Source organism: Rhagoletis zephyria, unplaced genomic scaffold (genome assembly GCF_001687245.7).
Source record: "Rhagoletis zephyria isolate East Lansing unplaced genomic scaffold, Rhagoletis_zephyria_1.1 Rzeph_scaffold_00029, whole genome shotgun sequence".
Classification (NCBI taxonomy): domain Eukaryota; kingdom Metazoa; phylum Arthropoda; class Insecta; order Diptera; family Tephritidae; genus Rhagoletis; species Rhagoletis zephyria.
The window spans coordinates 122,064-138,104 of NW_016157113.1; the positions used below are offsets into that span (position 1 = coordinate 122,064).

At 35.4% G+C, this 16,041-nt stretch overlaps 4 protein-coding genes across 4 annotated transcripts; 3 read left to right on the top strand and 1 right to left on the bottom strand.

Moving 5' to 3' along the window:
• The first annotated feature begins 2,175 nt into the window (after positions 1–2,175).
• On the top strand, positions 2,176–5,304 carry LOC108363544 (E3 ubiquitin-protein ligase TRAIP-like). The gene is made up of 9 exons (XM_017616939.1): positions 2,176–2,623; positions 2,698–2,913; positions 2,985–3,054; positions 3,118–3,308; positions 3,878–3,970; positions 4,035–4,092; positions 4,148–4,264; positions 4,332–4,577; positions 4,641–5,304. Exons 1-9 carry the CDS (start codon positions 2,508–2,510, stop codon positions 4,824–4,826), a joined length of 1,293 nt encoding a protein of 430 aa, XP_017472428.1. The 5' UTR covers positions 2,176–2,507; the 3' UTR covers positions 4,827–5,304.
• Positions 5,249–7,544, bottom strand: LOC108363537 (armadillo repeat-containing protein 6 homolog). The gene is made up of 7 exons (XM_017616927.1): positions 7,317–7,544; positions 7,138–7,261; positions 6,862–7,029; positions 6,188–6,805; positions 5,959–6,099; positions 5,753–5,902; positions 5,249–5,690 (listed from the first exon to the last, which is right to left on the bottom strand). Exons 2-7 carry the CDS (start codon positions 7,252–7,254, stop codon positions 5,472–5,474), a joined length of 1,413 nt encoding a protein of 470 aa, XP_017472416.1. The 5' UTR covers positions 7,255–7,261; positions 7,317–7,544; the 3' UTR covers positions 5,249–5,471.
• A 1,687-nt stretch (positions 7,545–9,231) lies between these two features.
• eIF3j (eukaryotic translation initiation factor 3 subunit j) lies at positions 9,232–12,396 on the top strand. Its single transcript, XM_017616986.1, has 6 exons — positions 9,232–9,483; positions 9,715–9,806; positions 11,261–11,377; positions 11,514–11,802; positions 11,876–12,012; positions 12,094–12,396. The coding sequence occupies exons 1-6, from the start codon at positions 9,468–9,470 to the stop codon at positions 12,154–12,156; spliced, it is 714 nt and encodes a 237-aa protein (XP_017472475.1). The 5' UTR covers positions 9,232–9,467; the 3' UTR covers positions 12,157–12,396.
• A 1,707-nt stretch (positions 12,397–14,103) lies between these two features.
• LOC108363553 (WD repeat-containing protein 89) lies at positions 14,104–15,920 on the top strand. Its single transcript, XM_017616948.1, has 6 exons — positions 14,104–14,203; positions 14,262–14,451; positions 14,516–15,118; positions 15,186–15,407; positions 15,559–15,658; positions 15,723–15,920. Exons 1-6 carry the CDS (start codon positions 14,179–14,181, stop codon positions 15,867–15,869), a joined length of 1,287 nt encoding a protein of 428 aa, XP_017472437.1. The 5' UTR covers positions 14,104–14,178; the 3' UTR covers positions 15,870–15,920.
• Positions 15,921–16,041: the final 121 nt, after the last annotated feature.

The following is a 16,041-nucleotide window of genomic DNA, read 5'->3' on the forward strand; positions in this document are numbered from 1 at the left end:
TCTTCTTTCTCTACATTTTTAGTACACTTCTAAGCAAGTTAGGATTTTCTGCTTTTCACCACGTGAAAAAGCATCTCATCTTCCATCCGAATCAACCAAAAAGTGAAAATTGATTTTTTGACACCTTAGCCCCCTTTCCGTAGACCAGGTCACATATAATTCACATATTCACTCATTACTGGGTTTTCAAAATTTTTATTGTTTTTGCACTTTCTGAAAGTTTTTTTTTTCTGACTTGTGTTTCTGCCTTTCAAGCACACTGTCTCGTTGTTCTACTCTAGTTGTCTGAAAATTTTAATTTAAACTATCTCAAAGTAAATTGAACGATTTCAAGGTCAGGTTCTCACTCGGTAAGAATCGTTGGTCATTGGATGTGCCGCATAAAGCTGTATTCTTCTGTTTACTCAACTACTAGCCCGATAACCAACCAAGTGTGAATACCCACGTTGTATATATGAATGTATTAATATACAACCCAAACTAAGTAAATTAAGCCTAATATATTCATAGATTTGTATTTTCAAACATTCATTCGTACTTTACGTACAACCTTTTATAGCTTTCAAACTACAAATATGCATAAAAATCCGTTATAAATAGACATGTACATTATGGTGGTCCAAAAAAAAGGTTTGTAATTCTTGAAAATCAATATTTTTAGAACGGAAAACTTCGTTTCTCTTCAGGAGACTTCCAACAAAACTACCTAATTGTTTATTATCTATTTTCTATCATTAACTAATTTTTATAGGACCCCTAAAAACCTCAAATAATGCAATTGGGGACCTATTTGTTTTTGTCCATATAAAATATGTGGAAAATTTTAAGCGTTTGGAGCGACCTCTAAAAATTATTTGTTTTCAAAATAAAAAAATAGAAGTAAATTTTTTTCGAAATAGAACAATCGTAGGGGGTGAGAACATTAAAATTCCGACTTTACTTTTTCAGATGCATTTTTGAACCACCCTAATGTGCATATATTCGTATATGCATGCATACCTAATATATGTAAGTATGCACATGCATACATACATAGTAAATATATAACTACACAAATACATAAATACCACGTTAATAAATAAATACTTATTTATATGTATGTTTGTTCAACACATGTCGCAGACTGTAAATTGTACCCATATTTAATAGAGTAAAATTGGCATTAAATAAAATTAAAAATTGTGAACCAAATGTTATAACATATAAGTAAATAAATTGTATTGTATGACCAAAAAATAAAATATTTACGAAGAAAGCCTAAAAAATGCATTAATAAAAAATAAATAAAGCAAACAATAAAGATTTAATGTAAAAAAATATTCAGTTGTATTTTTTGTGAGTAACTCTTATTCAGATAGATTGATGAATATATGTCAGATAGGGCCCTCGATGGCTGAGTGGAAGATCGACCTATCTCGGCAGCCAGTTCGAAAACCCTCCTGATTAAAAAAAATAAATATATGTATGAAAATAATCAAGTTCATTATGTTATTGTTGTTGTGGCATCACATGGTCCCCGAATTGGTTGGTTGTTTATTCATATTCTCCATCTGACTGCTCAAACCTTAGGCCCAGGAAGCGGGCGGTCCCCAATATGTTGAATCCACAGCGCCTCGGGTTTCAGACGGGTAGGATATGTAGGACATGCGAAAAGGTGTGCGTTGTTGTGCGGACCGGTTCCGCATTCTGGCCAGGTGATCAGCGATCTCCGGTTCTAATCTGGTTCTGTATGAGTTTAGGCAACTGCACCAGCCAGAGCTGAGTTGCGCCAGTGTGGTTCTAATTTCGCGCGATAGTGGAAATTCACTCATATCGATGGGAGGCGGCCGGCCGCCAAGGACTATGTTTTTGTGGCATCCTCATGTTGCAAACTGTATGCACACTGATTTCCCCTTTTACTGCATACGAATTTTCCGTTACTTCCGCTTTTCGTTTCGTGAATGTGCAAATCGTACTGGTTTAACGTTTAATGTTTAACGTTAAACTGAACAAACGTTTTGCAGCAATTTCCGGTAGTGCCATCTCATAAATGTTTACAGTTACCCTGTACTTCCGGTACTGGGTTGCCAAAAACAGCTGATTTCTTGAATTTGTTTTGTACATTTTCTCGTTTCTGATTGGAAAAGTGCATAGAGAACGAAACAATGCAACGGGTGAAACCAGTGTTTATCACCCTATACTTCCGGTAGTGCATTCCAGTGACGTCCGGTAGTGCATTCCAGTGGAAGTTTTGTGATCTATCCCTGTTCTGACATTCGTTCTTGTTTTTGTTTTGTGTTTCTGATCTAAATTTTGGCTAAATTTGACATTTCCTTTTGGACGTAAAATTGGCGGCAACAGCTGTAAATAAAAGATTGGAAAAAGGAAAAATTGGCAAGGAAGAAAGTCTGAAAAAACAGTTAATTATTTTGCGAAAGTTTTTCTGAATCGTCCGCTCTAGTTTCGTTACATTTATGTACATATTTGTTTGTTGAGTGGTGATTATTTAGTTTAGGTAAGCAAACGAGATGCTCAATTTAAATTGTGTTATTTGTGCTGAGCTCTTCGTCGCCTCCGATGATGTGCGTGCCACCAATTGTGGTCATATGTTTCACCACACTTGTCTCAAACAATGGATGGAGCGGTAAGTGTGCCACAATCTCCACCAATAGTTTTAGATGAAAACAGAATTATTCTATTTACATACACATGAAACAGTTCAAAGTCCTGCCCTCAGTGCCGTAACAAGTGTACGGACCGAAATGTATTCCGCATTTACTTCAATTTGGCGAATCTGGATGTCAGTACAATAGACGTAGGCTCCCTGCAGGAACAAATAGATAACACAAATTTGCAGTTGAAAATGAAAGAACAGGAGCTTAACAAAGCGGAAAGGCAGATTAAGGAGCTTAAAGACCGGCAAATAATGGCAGCGTAAATTCAATTATACAAATTTAACATTTTAAATTCATGAAATTAAACTGTTCTTTATATTTACTAAATAGAAAAACAATTCAAGCGATGGAGGCTAGAATCCAGAAAAATGATTTCGCGATTCTTACGTATTCAGAGCAAGTTAGTACTGCATTTGTTTTTGCAAATCATATAACCATATATGGTACTTTCTTCCGATTGTAGCTGAAAATCCTCAAGACTGAAGCAAAAATGGCCGATGACTACCGTAAGGAGGTGGAGCGGCTAAAACAACAAATAAAAACAATCGAGTCTGTACAGTCCATACTCGCAGCTACAAATGTTGAAGCTGAAAAAATGCTCAAAATTGAAAAGGACCCCTTACGTTTGAGCACTTGGGTGGCGGCACTTAAGCGGTTAGTATATAAAAAGTAAAAAATGACTTTAAACTTTAAAGCCATTCTACCGAAATTTTTTTTTGGAAATGCAGCTGAAATAGCAAACATTTGCTGGATGATACTCACTGTGAGGACGTTTACTTACGCCATCCTTAGTATTTATTTATATTGTAGGTATTCACACCAACATCGGTTCATCGGTTCAGTTGATTACCTGGTTTAATTTTTAATGCAGCTAACAACAAAACGCACTGGAATAACAATCTGCGACCAGGTAATCTGTTAACCAAGAAGGTGTGAATGCTTACAGTTGTATATATCGTCGCTACCATGTCAAACTATCCAATGTGCGCAAATGCTTTTACAATTATGATACCTTGCGCATGCATTTAGAGGGCAATGCAAATTCGCAAGTCGTCAAATTTCGAGTATTAGAAGCAGAGAATACAAAGTGTCGAATCCCACACAACAACATTTTTTACAACAGTTTCTTTGCTCTTCTGAAATTTGCTCATTTTCACATTCGCTAGTTTGACATGGTAGTGACGATATGTAGACTACAGTTTTTTATTCTAATTCAAATATAGTGAGCTACGTACCTGTGAAACCAAGAAAACGGATCTTAGGAGAGCAATGAAAGTTATGCAGGACAACTTGCGTCAAGAAATGGCCACGAAAAGGTAACATAATCCTTCAATATGTTTTAATTGCCGTTTATATGTTTGCCTTCTGTTCAATTCGCAGATCTTGTGAGGAACGCATTTCACTATTAGAAAGTGAAAATTATCAGCTACAAGAGAGAGTAATAAAGGCTTCAATTCTAAAGGCTCTATCTCTGAAACTCTACTTTCTTCCAGATTAAAAAGCAGGAGACAAAAGCGTCGCCAAGCTTTATGACTGATCATCGACGTCGGAGCACTGAATCAGCGCCGATTGCCTTACCCGAAAAACGCCAAACTTTGTCGCCGACAATTGTTCGTAAAATATCAAACTTTATAAGTCTTTTATACTTACATTCATTTCTATATCGTCTTTTTGTAGAAGGAAAATATTAAAGTTATTGAAGACTCCAACTCGCCATATCTCAATATTAAATCAAGCAGCATAGGTCTTCTGCCATTATTTAAGCGTAATCAAGAAATTCAGCAAGATCGTACAGCAAATACTACAACAAAATTAGCCACATTGAAAATATCGCCGAAGAAGACTGAGAAAGGAATTTCCGCTAATGGCATAAGCAGTAGTTCTGGAATGCTGCGTAAAACTCAAAGTGATATCACAGAAAAGGTTAATTTAGAGTCTCATAAATCTTGAATTGTATTAATTTACCCTCAAATATTTCATATTTAGTATTCCATTATGAAAAAACCTCGCTTGGCTATAAGCACTTCCTCAGCAACTGGCAAACACTTTGGCATGAACTTTGAGCTGAGTGCTACGCGTACAGGATCTCCCACAAAGCCCAAACCAATTGGGAGCACTTTGGACAGCCGACTAAGAGCTGGTGGACTGCGCAATTTTAAGTTAAACAAATGATGTCTGCTGGCCGACTTGCATTTGCAATTAATTTATAGCCAGCATGTATTTAAATTAATGTAAATTAGATATTTATGAGATTTTTTTATTATTGTGTGCTATTAAGTTTAATTATTTTGTAGTCTTAAACAAGCTTTTTTTTACTTTTGCAATTGTATGGGAGCATTTTGATACTCGCACGGCATGCATTTCTAGCCCATAATCCAAGAGGATTTAGCCAACCAAGAGCTATTGATTCAGCTATTTAGCCCTGTTAAAGTGAAATGAGACGTGGAATGGCTGAAATGTACAGAAAACTTTTGTTGGAAAAATTACATGTATAATGAGATATTAACTGTGGGCAACGCATGCATCCAACAAAAAAGATGGCATTTGTTATAAAAGGCTATGTTTATTAAGGTTAATTGATTCGCGTTTTTTTTTTTGCTTTTCGTATGAATGTAGAAAATTTTTCAAATAAATAGATGTTATAATCAGATGTTTGATTTGTAATAATACATATATATAAATATTCAATTACTAGATGCAAATGCCATGGTTTGAAAGCAGTTTCAGCGGTGTTGCTTTATGTAATACAAGCTCATATAAAAAGAATGTAGTAAGTCATAATTTTCTCAGCATATATGCTTGCAGATTGCTTAGCTCTCACATGCCAATAATTTTCTTCTCAGCTACGCCGGTAAATTCTTCACGAAGTTCCACTTTACACCCTAAATCTCGAAGCGCGGCCTTTATATCCTGTTGTATGGACGGATGAGAACTCATTGCAGCATTCAGCAAATCTTCTACACCATATGAAAGCCAGCTCTCACATTGATCTCGTGAACGAGAAACCATATTTCGAATGGACCAAGCACCGTTACGCTATTTAAGAGAAAAACAAAATGAAAATTGCAATAACTAAATGCTTAAAGACACATTATTACCTGAATAATTTTGTTATTAGGATGTTTGCGCAAAGTTTCTACAATTGCTTCTGCTATACCGGTGCCAAAGAAGACAACGCTGTTATCTTTTACCCGCAAAGTCAATGTTGCGACGCAAGCCAATGCGGCAGAGACTACATTTTCATTGGTCTGTGGAAGATTGTTTTAATGTTATAGATGAATCTCATATTTGACATAATACTTACCATATGCATTTCCAGCACCTGTTTGATAATAGGCGCTACGCCCTGTTGCACTATATGTGCCTTTACGGTATCATTTCCCCCCAACGCCCGCAACAATTTCAGAGCTTCACGGTTTACACGTGTAGATGTTGAGTTTTCGATCTTAAAATAATTAAAAATTTTAATGAACATTTTTTTGTAAGATTATACAATTTGCATACACATATGTAGGTAATATTTGGATGCTCACCATAATATCAAAAACTAATTTAAGTCCACCAGCATCTTCAATTGTTGTGCAGAATTCTTGGCGTACAGCCAACGCACCGATTGTTAACATCAAATCCGCCAAAACATTTGGATCTTTATATTCGCCTAATAACTTTGTTAAATCAACAATATATTCGCTGGCAATGCGACGTGCATGTTCATGCGCACATCCAAATTCCACGCGTATGTCGTCGTCCAGCACTAAATAGCGTAGAACCGCAAGAACTTCACGTATTAGCTTAACGCTGCTTTGCTTCGAAACAAAAGGCTTCAATTTTTTTATCACGCCCGCATTTGCGATGTTTTGGCGATTGATTTCATGCATTATGCTAGCCTTTTGTAGCCATTGCAGTGTCAAAATCGTAATGTCTTCATTTTCGATGGCCAATAATTTAAGAATGATAGCCAGTGCCTCAGCATCAAAAATATCCGGTTGTTTATTTGTAAAACTATTGGCAGCTTTGAGACAGCCTTCTAATACAGGTAAATTAGGTTTAAATTCTTCCGCAGATTGTTGAGTAGCGAGCTCCTGCTCTAGCAGCGTAACGAGCGCTTCATGGGCACCATTTTTACCAGCGAGAACGCGATGTGAAATAGACTGAGAAGGGTTTGTGAAAAGCAAGTGATGCTAAGCGGAAAATAAGAATACATTACCTTTTGACATTCGGTATCTAAGACATTCAAATTATCCAGGAGTTTCTTAGTATCGGTTGATTTTTGGCCTATATACGTTTTAATTTCATCAATAATTTCATTCAACACCGGCTTACCAGAGTCGGGATTTATAGTCAAATCTTTTATGATGTTAGCCAAATTGATTCCCTAGTACCAAATAATGCAGTGTTTAGTGAGTAGTAGAAAATGACGACACCCATTTACGCTCCAATAATATACATAAATATATTCGCTGAAAATTCGTGTATTACTTACCTGTGCCTCAAATTGTTTGATTGTCTCTTCTTTGGCTTCGTCCGGAGCCATTGAAAAGTCGACAATATTTTCCTTCACTACCTCATCAAAGGTTTCTTGCGAAATAACTTTAGCCATTCTGCAGCTGATTTGTAATTTTTTATGTAGCTGTGGATGAAGTCATAAAACCACCCACTCACCTGGTTTTCGTAATGGAAAATATTTTCCTTCTGGATTCTGCTAACCTTTGAATTTAATCCAATTAAAGCACCGATTATTAAATGCTTCTATGCAGCTCCAGGACCTTTTTAGTGCATCGGAATTTTTAACTCCTCTACAAGTGAAATTTCTAATTTTATTAACACGATTAATTTTGCCAATATTTGTTTTTTTTTTTAATTTAGTTTGCTTTTTGACGTCTTTCTTTTTTCTGCTGTTGTTTTTTTTTCCGTTCTCAGCTGATTTTGAAGGATCNTATATAAGTAAAAAATTACACTAACAAATTATACGCTGATGTCCATACTGTCATTGGTATGAGTTACAACAAACACATCATTTTGACGTAATGGCCTCCACGGCGAAAAACTCAGCTGTCGCCCCAACCACACCTTGTTTAATACACCTTGGATCTGCCATCAAAGAAACTTCATCAATGATAATAGTTGCGTTCCCTAACTCGCAGAACAGGAATTTATCAGAGTTCTCTGGCTTCTGGCTTCTTTTGCTTTTTGACAGTTTTAGAGGTTTTATCCAGAAAAGTTGAGGAACTCAACTAATAATAAGAGTATTTCCATGGAGTAAAAACCATAGAAATGCTTGCATCAACATTTTTTTCGTATTCGTTTTTTGGGTTGGCTTTCCTTTATGAGCGATGGTTAAAGAGACGTTGCTTTACGCGGATTTTCCCACCTGCACTGTCAATACCTTGTACAATGTGGGAACTTAGCGCTACGTATAAACGTAGTATATATTATTCCTGATAAAAAAAAATCTTTACCCGCTGTCTATACATGCTTGAAAAACTGGGTTGCGTTCTGCTTTTTTTCTCGTAAGCGAGATAGAGTTTTGTTGGCCGGGCATTTGACAGCTTCCTTTTTCATTTGTAAAATGTCGCCAAACAAGAAGGTTCAAGCCTTGCATGCTCTTAAAAGATAGAAAATATTAGAAAATCTGCATAAAATAAAATGGGTGCCTCTAAACTTCTATTTGCCAGCACCATATTGCTTCTGTGAAAAGGTCTGCAAAATGAGAAAATAGATGTCAAACAACAAAATGACGGTTGAAAGCAAGGACGAGCTCGCAAACCGCTCGGTATGCAAGAAAAAGTATGCTTCGTACGGCTGCGTTCACACAGCAAAACTTTTGTTGCTCATTTTCGGCAACTTCTCTTTTGATGTTACTCTTCGCGTTCACACAGAGCAAATATTTTGTACACAATTGTTGTTGTCAGAATAACTCAGACGAACGAGAGCACAAAGCGTGTTGCTCGAGCACGAGCAACGCGGGGCCCTTCCCCCATGAACCAAAAATACAAGATCACGTAAGAACGCGACGTTGTATTTGTAACTGGTTTTGAGAAAAAAGTTTGCGAAAGCGGGTTCGTCAGCTGAGCGTTTGTTTACATCACAAGCACCACTATTTTACACTTTTATTCAAGTAAAGAAGAGTTAATTCAACATGACAACACATTTTAAAGCATTTTGATGCATCATTTTACCTAAATTGTGCGTTTAAAGTGGCTGACAATAATTTTGGCTAATTTTGGTTTTCGTTGTTTTCTTTGCTTTGTTTACTTTTCGCTCGTTTTCCAGTGAAACAAGATGGCGTAGAACCCGCTAAAAAATCGACTTTTTTCACTCTCTTGTTCTTACGTGATCTTGTGTCTTTCGTTCATGCCCTTCCCCCCTCCTCTTCACTCCCTCTCCCACAAGTAACGAGTTGCCGCGTCAAAAGTTTCTCTGTCTGAACGTAAACTACTTATTGCGATCTAGACGTGCGGGATCTCGCCTGCTTCGTCACGCAAGCGAGATTTGCAAGCAGGTGAAGACGGGCTATTAGTATGTAACATAAGACATGGTAACTCTGGTGAATCGAAACAAAAAATTGGCAACGGAGGAAAAGATAAAGATGTAGGGGAAGCAACAAAAGAGAATTTGACGTAAATCGTAAATGGCACAAAGAAGAAAATCTTGCACACGTTTGTCACGGTTTTGGTTTGTCTGTCGCATTTTTGCTTTCAATTTTCAACTAAACAAGGAAAAATTACAAAATCCATACGAATAATAAGAAAATTTGTAAAAATCAATCAATATTAGTTGAAACCCAGCATTTTCGAAGTTTCATTCGACAGAATGGCCGACGATTGGGGTAAGTAGCTGTTCTGGAATGTTGTCGATTCATCATCAGTGGCTGCCACAGTGCGCACTCAAGCCTTTTTTGTCATTGAAATTGCCACAAAAACGCTGCATTGACAGCAGCAATTTCACTTTATAGCACAAGGGCAGCAATGAGTTGACTTAAAAAAAAAATTATGCAAGCAAAAAATACAATTATTTTAGTCACATTTCGATATTAACATACAAAAATTTCGTTTTATAGAGGCAGCTGGTGACGAGGAGGTGATCATACGTCCTAAAATCACAAATGATGTGAACAAATGGGAAGGAGAAGATGACGATGAAGACGTAAAGGTAAAATATCGAATTATTTATGTAGATATTGCATATCGTTTAGAATGTAAATAATCTTCATAGTGCATTTTTTATGGAACACATTTTGTTTAGTACTAAGACATTTGCCTTCTAACAGTATTAACATTTTAACTGCCCTTTACACTATATTCGTTCAACGCCTAACATTTAATTTAGTTTACTTTTACACTTCCACGTGGTCAATTATTTTTTTGCTTTGCACAATTTTAATCACAACCAGTTTTCAAAACGTTTTGCTTTGATTGCAAATGTTAATGCTTGTGCCATGTATGTATTGACAATAATCAGCAAAAGCTTACAACCAAAAATGTAACCCATCTGTACATACATATCGTCGTTTAAAGTACAAAGCCGCGTATCCACGAAATGCAAACCCAATTAAATAAGCGTATGTGAGGTTGCATAAATTATATTTTAGAGAGTAAAAGCATTCATATTTCAAAATGGTTCTCTTTTTTTATAAAGCAGTTGCATTTCTGGCTAGTATATTTCAGACCGAATGGATAAGGATTGCGCTAAGAGCTTGTGTGAGCAAATCCAATTTTTAGCCGCAAATGTCGGTTACCCAATTTTGCAGAATGTCGATACGCGGATTTGTACTTTAAACGACGATATGCACAGTCTTACTTCTCTATAGATATATCTATATCTATATCGTTATACGTTTTCTCTATTGCGAAATCACCTCAAGAATGTTCTACTTCTTAAAACGAATTTCCATATAAAGAAATTTTCTTTATAGCGAACAATTTTTGTAGCGTCACTGAAAGTTTATCGCTTTCAATCTCCGTATAACGAATGTAGTTTTCTTTACCAATAAAGTTATACCCTGTTCAAGGGTACACGCAAATTTTGAAATTTTTTGACCAGTTTTTGCTACGGAAAAACGCTATTAATCGCAAAAGCAGTTCCAGAAAAGACTTTGCTAAGAAATTTGGGATTCCTCCCGGAAGTTTATCATCAAGGTTAGCCTTAAATTTAAACGCAAAAAGGGTTGAAAAGGAGAAAACAATAACCTAACACTCGAGGAAAAGAGGAAAAATGAACTTAGCCAAAATAATTGATGCCCCCACATTCGGGTATATTGAACCGTAACGACCAGATTAATATCTGTCCAAGGACTGTCACTGCAACACGACTCGCTAAAAGTCTTTGGGGAATTCGTCATTCCAATAAAAATGTAAAAGAACTATATTTTTCCTTTTGCTGTATAAGGAAGTAGTATTTTTGGCATTCGTTTTAAAGAAGTTTTACTATATATGAATATGTGTATGTACATAAGTGGTATATAAAATTCAAATAAATAAATAAAATTCATATTTGGTTAACTAAGATTTGAGCGCTAAATAGCTAATACATTTTTGTAATATATATAAATATGGATGTATTCATATACATTTAAGTTTAATGACATTATTATTTTTGGCATACAGGACAGTTGGGAAGACGAGGAAGAAAAGAAAGATGAGGAAAAGTCCGAGTCAAAAACACCAGTGCCAACAAAAACTAAACCAAACAAAGCTTTGAAAGCCAAATTATCAGAACAAGAGGTATTTCAGTAAATGTAAATGTTGTATAAAATACTATGTATTTTAAAATTTTTATTGTATCGCTGATAAAATTGAGATTATTTTTTTTTTTTTTTATACTAGCGCTTACGTTTGACTAACATATTTTTTTCTATAGCGCCTAGCAGAAGAAGAGGAAGAGAAACGTTTAGCTAATTTAACGCCAGAGGAAAGGTTAGCAGAAAAACTACGGTTGCAAAAAATTCAGGAAGAATCAGACCTCAAAAGCGCACTTGAAACATTTGGTGTATCAAATCTTGGTGGCGGGCTGGACGCCTTTAATCCACAAACGAAAGAAGACTTCAAGGAATTCGGCGCGACGCTCAGTTGGAAATTGTCACAATACAAAGAGTCACCACATTTCCCTCAATTTGTTGAAGATCTAGTACGTAGCATATGTGTGAATTGTAAGTGTATGAAATAGATGTAATACATATCATCTTATGCGATATTTAAACATTTATTTTATTTTCATTTCAGTGTCTGCCTCGGATATTAAGAAGGTGAAAATTAACGTAGAAACCTTGCACACAGAGAAGCTCAAAATGGAAAAACAAAATTCGAAAAAGCCTGCTAGTAAAGGAAAAGTCAAAGTCACACTGCGTACAGAAACTGATGTATGTATTAACAAATTTAATATACTATACTTTTGTACCGTAACTGGATTATTTTACATATTTGATATTCTCTTGGCATAGGATATTGATGTCTATCAGAAATACGGCAACGACTATTCAGAAGATTATGATGACTTCATGTAAATACTGTTGAGAAGCGCCTAATATAGTGCATATAGAAACTTTTGCTTCAAGGTTTTTTGTTATAAAATTTAAATGGAATTCCTACAAATAGATTGCCACGATTAACATCTAAAACTGTACACTTAAATTTTTTGGATAACAAATTTCTAACATGCTTGTGAATTCATTTTATATTATTATACTTTATTAAATAATGTATAAAAGAAAAAAATACACTACATACTTTTGCGACTTTTGATATCTGCACACGTTTTTTGGAGAAGCTATCGGCGTGTGTGCCACATTGATGATGTCCTAAAAGCGTAGGCAACTGATTTGACAAATGATTAGATTTAATAAAGTAAATCAGTACGAAAGACAACTAAAAAATTTACACCAACCACGGCTATACTATAAAGATGTTTTTGTTTTGCTTAATTACAATTTTTTACTAGCACTCCTATCGCGAATGTCGACTAGTAGTAGATAAACGACTCTTATTCGAGTATCGCTTTTCCATGGTATTGAGCACGTCGATTTCTCGTTCAATAAGCGACTGTGAATAGTTTTTTATCGCTCATTTTTCTACGACTGTTAGTTTGTAGAAGGATGAGTGACTATAAACCATTCACACGCACTTATTGAAAGAGAAAACGACTTTGAAAATACCACCGATAATCGACTAACAGTCATTTATCTACTACTAGTCGACACTCGCAATATGTTGGATGTTACATACATATGTATTATACCGCTGATATTATTTATAACGATTTAATTGGTAGAAAAACTATGGCACCTTACGTTATCTTTCAGTGGTCAAACGCTCGACGACTTTTCTAAATATCCTCAGTTTCCTACCAATATTAAGAGGATGGCAGCCCTAGCTCTCGCGTCTTTTTTGTTCGAATTCGTTACTATTAGGGATGTTCAGTAGGAAAGATACAGGTATGTATTTCTTTGATTCGCTTATCGAAATGCACATCGATATTTTTCAGTACTTCGGTGGGCACAGATCGATTCATCGATTTGCTTTGGATTTTTCGGATATTATTTCACAACAAAATATGTATGTAATTAATAATTTATTAAAAACATAAAAATCATACAAATTTAAGTTTTTATGATATCAAAAATTCTCCTTTAATTTTCAGGTTTTTGAAATAACTCTTGATTGCAGGTCTGGTGACTATTTTATTCGATATTATTTATAACAAAACATTTAATTATAGTTCATATGGAGAAAATGTGGGGGATGATCATTTAAGGAGATTTAAAAAAACATAAATTACTGAAGGAAATTTATTAATTTGTGAGAATGCTTAATTTGTGGGAATTAATAGGGCTGTTAAGGATATTGTGTATATGATTTTGCATTTGCATATTTCGGAACATTTGTAAATTCACAACAATAGAACACTTGCCATATATCCTGAACAGCTCCACTCTGTTTGATGGAGGTAAATAACAAACCTGCAATTAAGAGTTTTCAAAAAAAAAATGTTGGTCAAACTCCCTTTTTTGCAAAATTGAAAAACTAAAATGGCGACCCAATAACTTTTCGATCACTTTGATTAACCCCTCCCCACAAGCAAACCTAGTGCTTTCAAGGAGACATATCTTTTCATATGTATGTATATATTTCTAAATGCGAAGTAAAAATAGCACCTTTCGCGATGGTTTCCCAGAAGACCTCAAAACACAGAGTTTTTAAGCTTTTGTTTTTCTTGAGAGTAGCAAACTGATATATGAAGTTTTGATATTTTTATGAATTTTTATTTTTTTTTGTGATTAATGCCAAAAACTGTTTTTCAAGAACGACAAATTTTTACAACTAGTCAATTTCATTTTGAATTCAGAAAACCAGACAACCTAGAGATAAGTTTCCGATATTTCAGGTATCGAAACAAAATATTGTATCGATATCGTATCGTAACTTCTGATATCGATATAAATTAACGGATATGTTGAACAACGATATTGATATCTTGAATATCGTAGAATACGCCTTGATCGTATCGGTATTGCACATAATCAAAACAAATGAAAGAAAAGTTAATTTCCAGCGGTAAATAAATGAAATTTTTAATATTTGGTTCGTAATTGCCAACTAATTAAATCCTTAGGCGGCGAAGAACTAGATTCCCGTCAAAACAGTTCAAATGATGACTCCGAAGATACCACAAACGTATCGGGTGATGAGGACACGTGTAGCCTGCAAGAGGTAAACGATCTGTTTCAAATTAAATGCAAAATCGCAGATGAAGCTGCAGTATCTTTGAGAAACGACTACGTGCTTAGCTTAGCCGCCGACAGGTGAGTTGTCTTAGCCTTTTCTTATATCAGTATTATTCTAGTAGCATTCTACTTGCCTATGTAGTGGCTTCACACGTGTTGCCGCTGGATTATCAAGCGCTACAGTACACATATTCGATATCAATGCCCAACGAACACTCTCGACATTATCCGATATACCGGCGCCAGTAACCAATGAGCGTACGACTACTTGCGGTGTACGGTTTTTAGATGAAACACCCAATTGCTTATTAGTTGGCAGCAGTCATGGTTTAGTACGCCTTTTCGATTTACGCACACAAAGCGAGCAAGCGCGTTTCGAAGAGGATATCGAGTTTACACAAAGTATTTCTAATTTTCGGGCTGCGAAAGGCATGCACATGCAAAAAACTATAAATTGCTTTGATACCAATTCGAATGGACGTATACTTTCCACTGGAACTAACCAAAGTCAAGGAAATGTATTTTTGTTTTTCTATGATATACGAGAACGCAAACCCCTTGGTGCTTACTTTGATAGTCATGAAGATGACATAACCGCATTATGTTTTCACGCAACGAATCCTGATCTTATGTGCTCAGGCTCAACAGACGGCTTAATAAATGTGTATAACCTCAAAGAGGCAACGGAGGATGATGCGCTGTTAACAACCATTAATACGGAAAGTAGCGTACAGATGCTTAACTGGTGTGCACAAATTTTATAAGTCCCTTCTCAAGCACTATATTTTTTAAATTCTATTGGACATTTTCAGGCATAAGAATGTTTATGAACATGACCTTATTTCTTGCATTACGCACTGCCATGATTTCCATGTGTACCTTGCTGATGAAGCTGATGTGGTGGCAAAGTTTGAGCGTGAAAAAATTGCCGAGGCTGCAAAAGGAATAAACGAGACTAAATGTAATGTGATCGGGGCTCATAGCTTGGAAAACGGTGACCTGTTTCTGCTTGTCGGTACAAATCGTGGCAATGGGTAAGTTAATTAAAATTACAATGAAGGCAGTAATGAGAAAAATTTCTAAATTAAATACAAAATATATGCACAAAATATATGATTATTGCCTTTTTGAATCATACAAATGTACATATATACATAGATGTGTATTCCATTAATTTTGTTACAGTGAAGTGTTGCGTTCGCTACGTTTAGGCAAAGATTTGCTGCCAAGGGCAGATTTTATTGCCAATAAACAGCTTGTTCGCGCAAGCATATTTGACCAAAAGGTAATTATTAAGTTAACTGGAATTTAGTTTTTACTAATTTTTATGTACATATATGTATATATAGAGCGGTACCGTAGTGACTGGCGGTGAAAGTGGCTTTGTAACCCTTTGGACGACGGAGAACACAACTTATGATGAGCCAGTTTTAACCAGTAGCTCGAGCGGCTTAAAACACAAAAGTAAAAAATTAAAAAAGAAAGCGCCTTATTAATTTGTAAATCATTCTATATCACTTTAATAAAAACTGCATCAATACAATACATAAGGCATAATTTTTTTTACTATTAGAGGAAGTTTACTAGTTTAAACCATGATAAAAACATATATATATATATATATATATATATTTTTATCATGGTTTAAACATTGAACCTTAATCTTAA

Bases quoted from the DNA above. Each gene is read 5' to 3' on its own strand.
- LOC108363537 (XM_017616927.1), bottom strand. From the start codon at position 7,254: ATGGCTAAAGTTATTTCGCAAGAAACCTTTGATGAGGTAGTGAAGGAA. The intron at 6,100-6,187 runs GTGAGCATCCAA...AATTATTTTAAG, and splicing joins AATTAGTTTTTGATATTATG to ATCGAAAACTCAACATCTAC. The intron at 5,903-5,958 runs GTAAGTATTATG...AATCTTCCACAG, and splicing joins AGGTGCTGGAAATGCATATG to ACCAATGAAAATGTAGTCTC.
- LOC108363544 (XM_017616939.1), top strand. From the start codon at position 2,508: ATGCTCAATTTAAATTGTGTTATTTGTGCTGAGCTCTTCGTCGCCTCC. The intron at 4,093-4,147 runs GTAATAAAGGCT...ACTTTCTTCCAG, and splicing joins ATTATCAGCTACAAGAGAGA to ATTAAAAAGCAGGAGACAAA. The intron at 4,578-4,640 runs GTTAATTTAGAG...TTTCATATTTAG, and splicing joins AAAGTGATATCACAGAAAAG to TATTCCATTATGAAAAAACC.
- LOC108363553 (XM_017616948.1), top strand. From the start codon at position 14,179: ATGAAAGAAAAGTTAATTTCCAGCG. The intron at 14,452-14,515 runs GTGAGTTGTCTT...TTGCCTATGTAG, and splicing joins CTTAGCTTAGCCGCCGACAG to TGGCTTCACACGTGTTGCCG. The intron at 15,119-15,185 runs GTGTGCACAAAT...GGACATTTTCAG, and splicing joins AGCGTACAGATGCTTAACTG to GCATAAGAATGTTTATGAAC.
- eIF3j (XM_017616986.1), top strand. The intron at 11,803-11,875 runs GTAAGTGTATGA...TTTTCATTTCAG, and splicing joins ACGTAGCATATGTGTGAATT to TGTCTGCCTCGGATATTAAG. The intron at 12,013-12,093 runs GTATGTATTAAC...CTCTTGGCATAG, and splicing joins CACTGCGTACAGAAACTGAT to GATATTGATGTCTATCAGAA.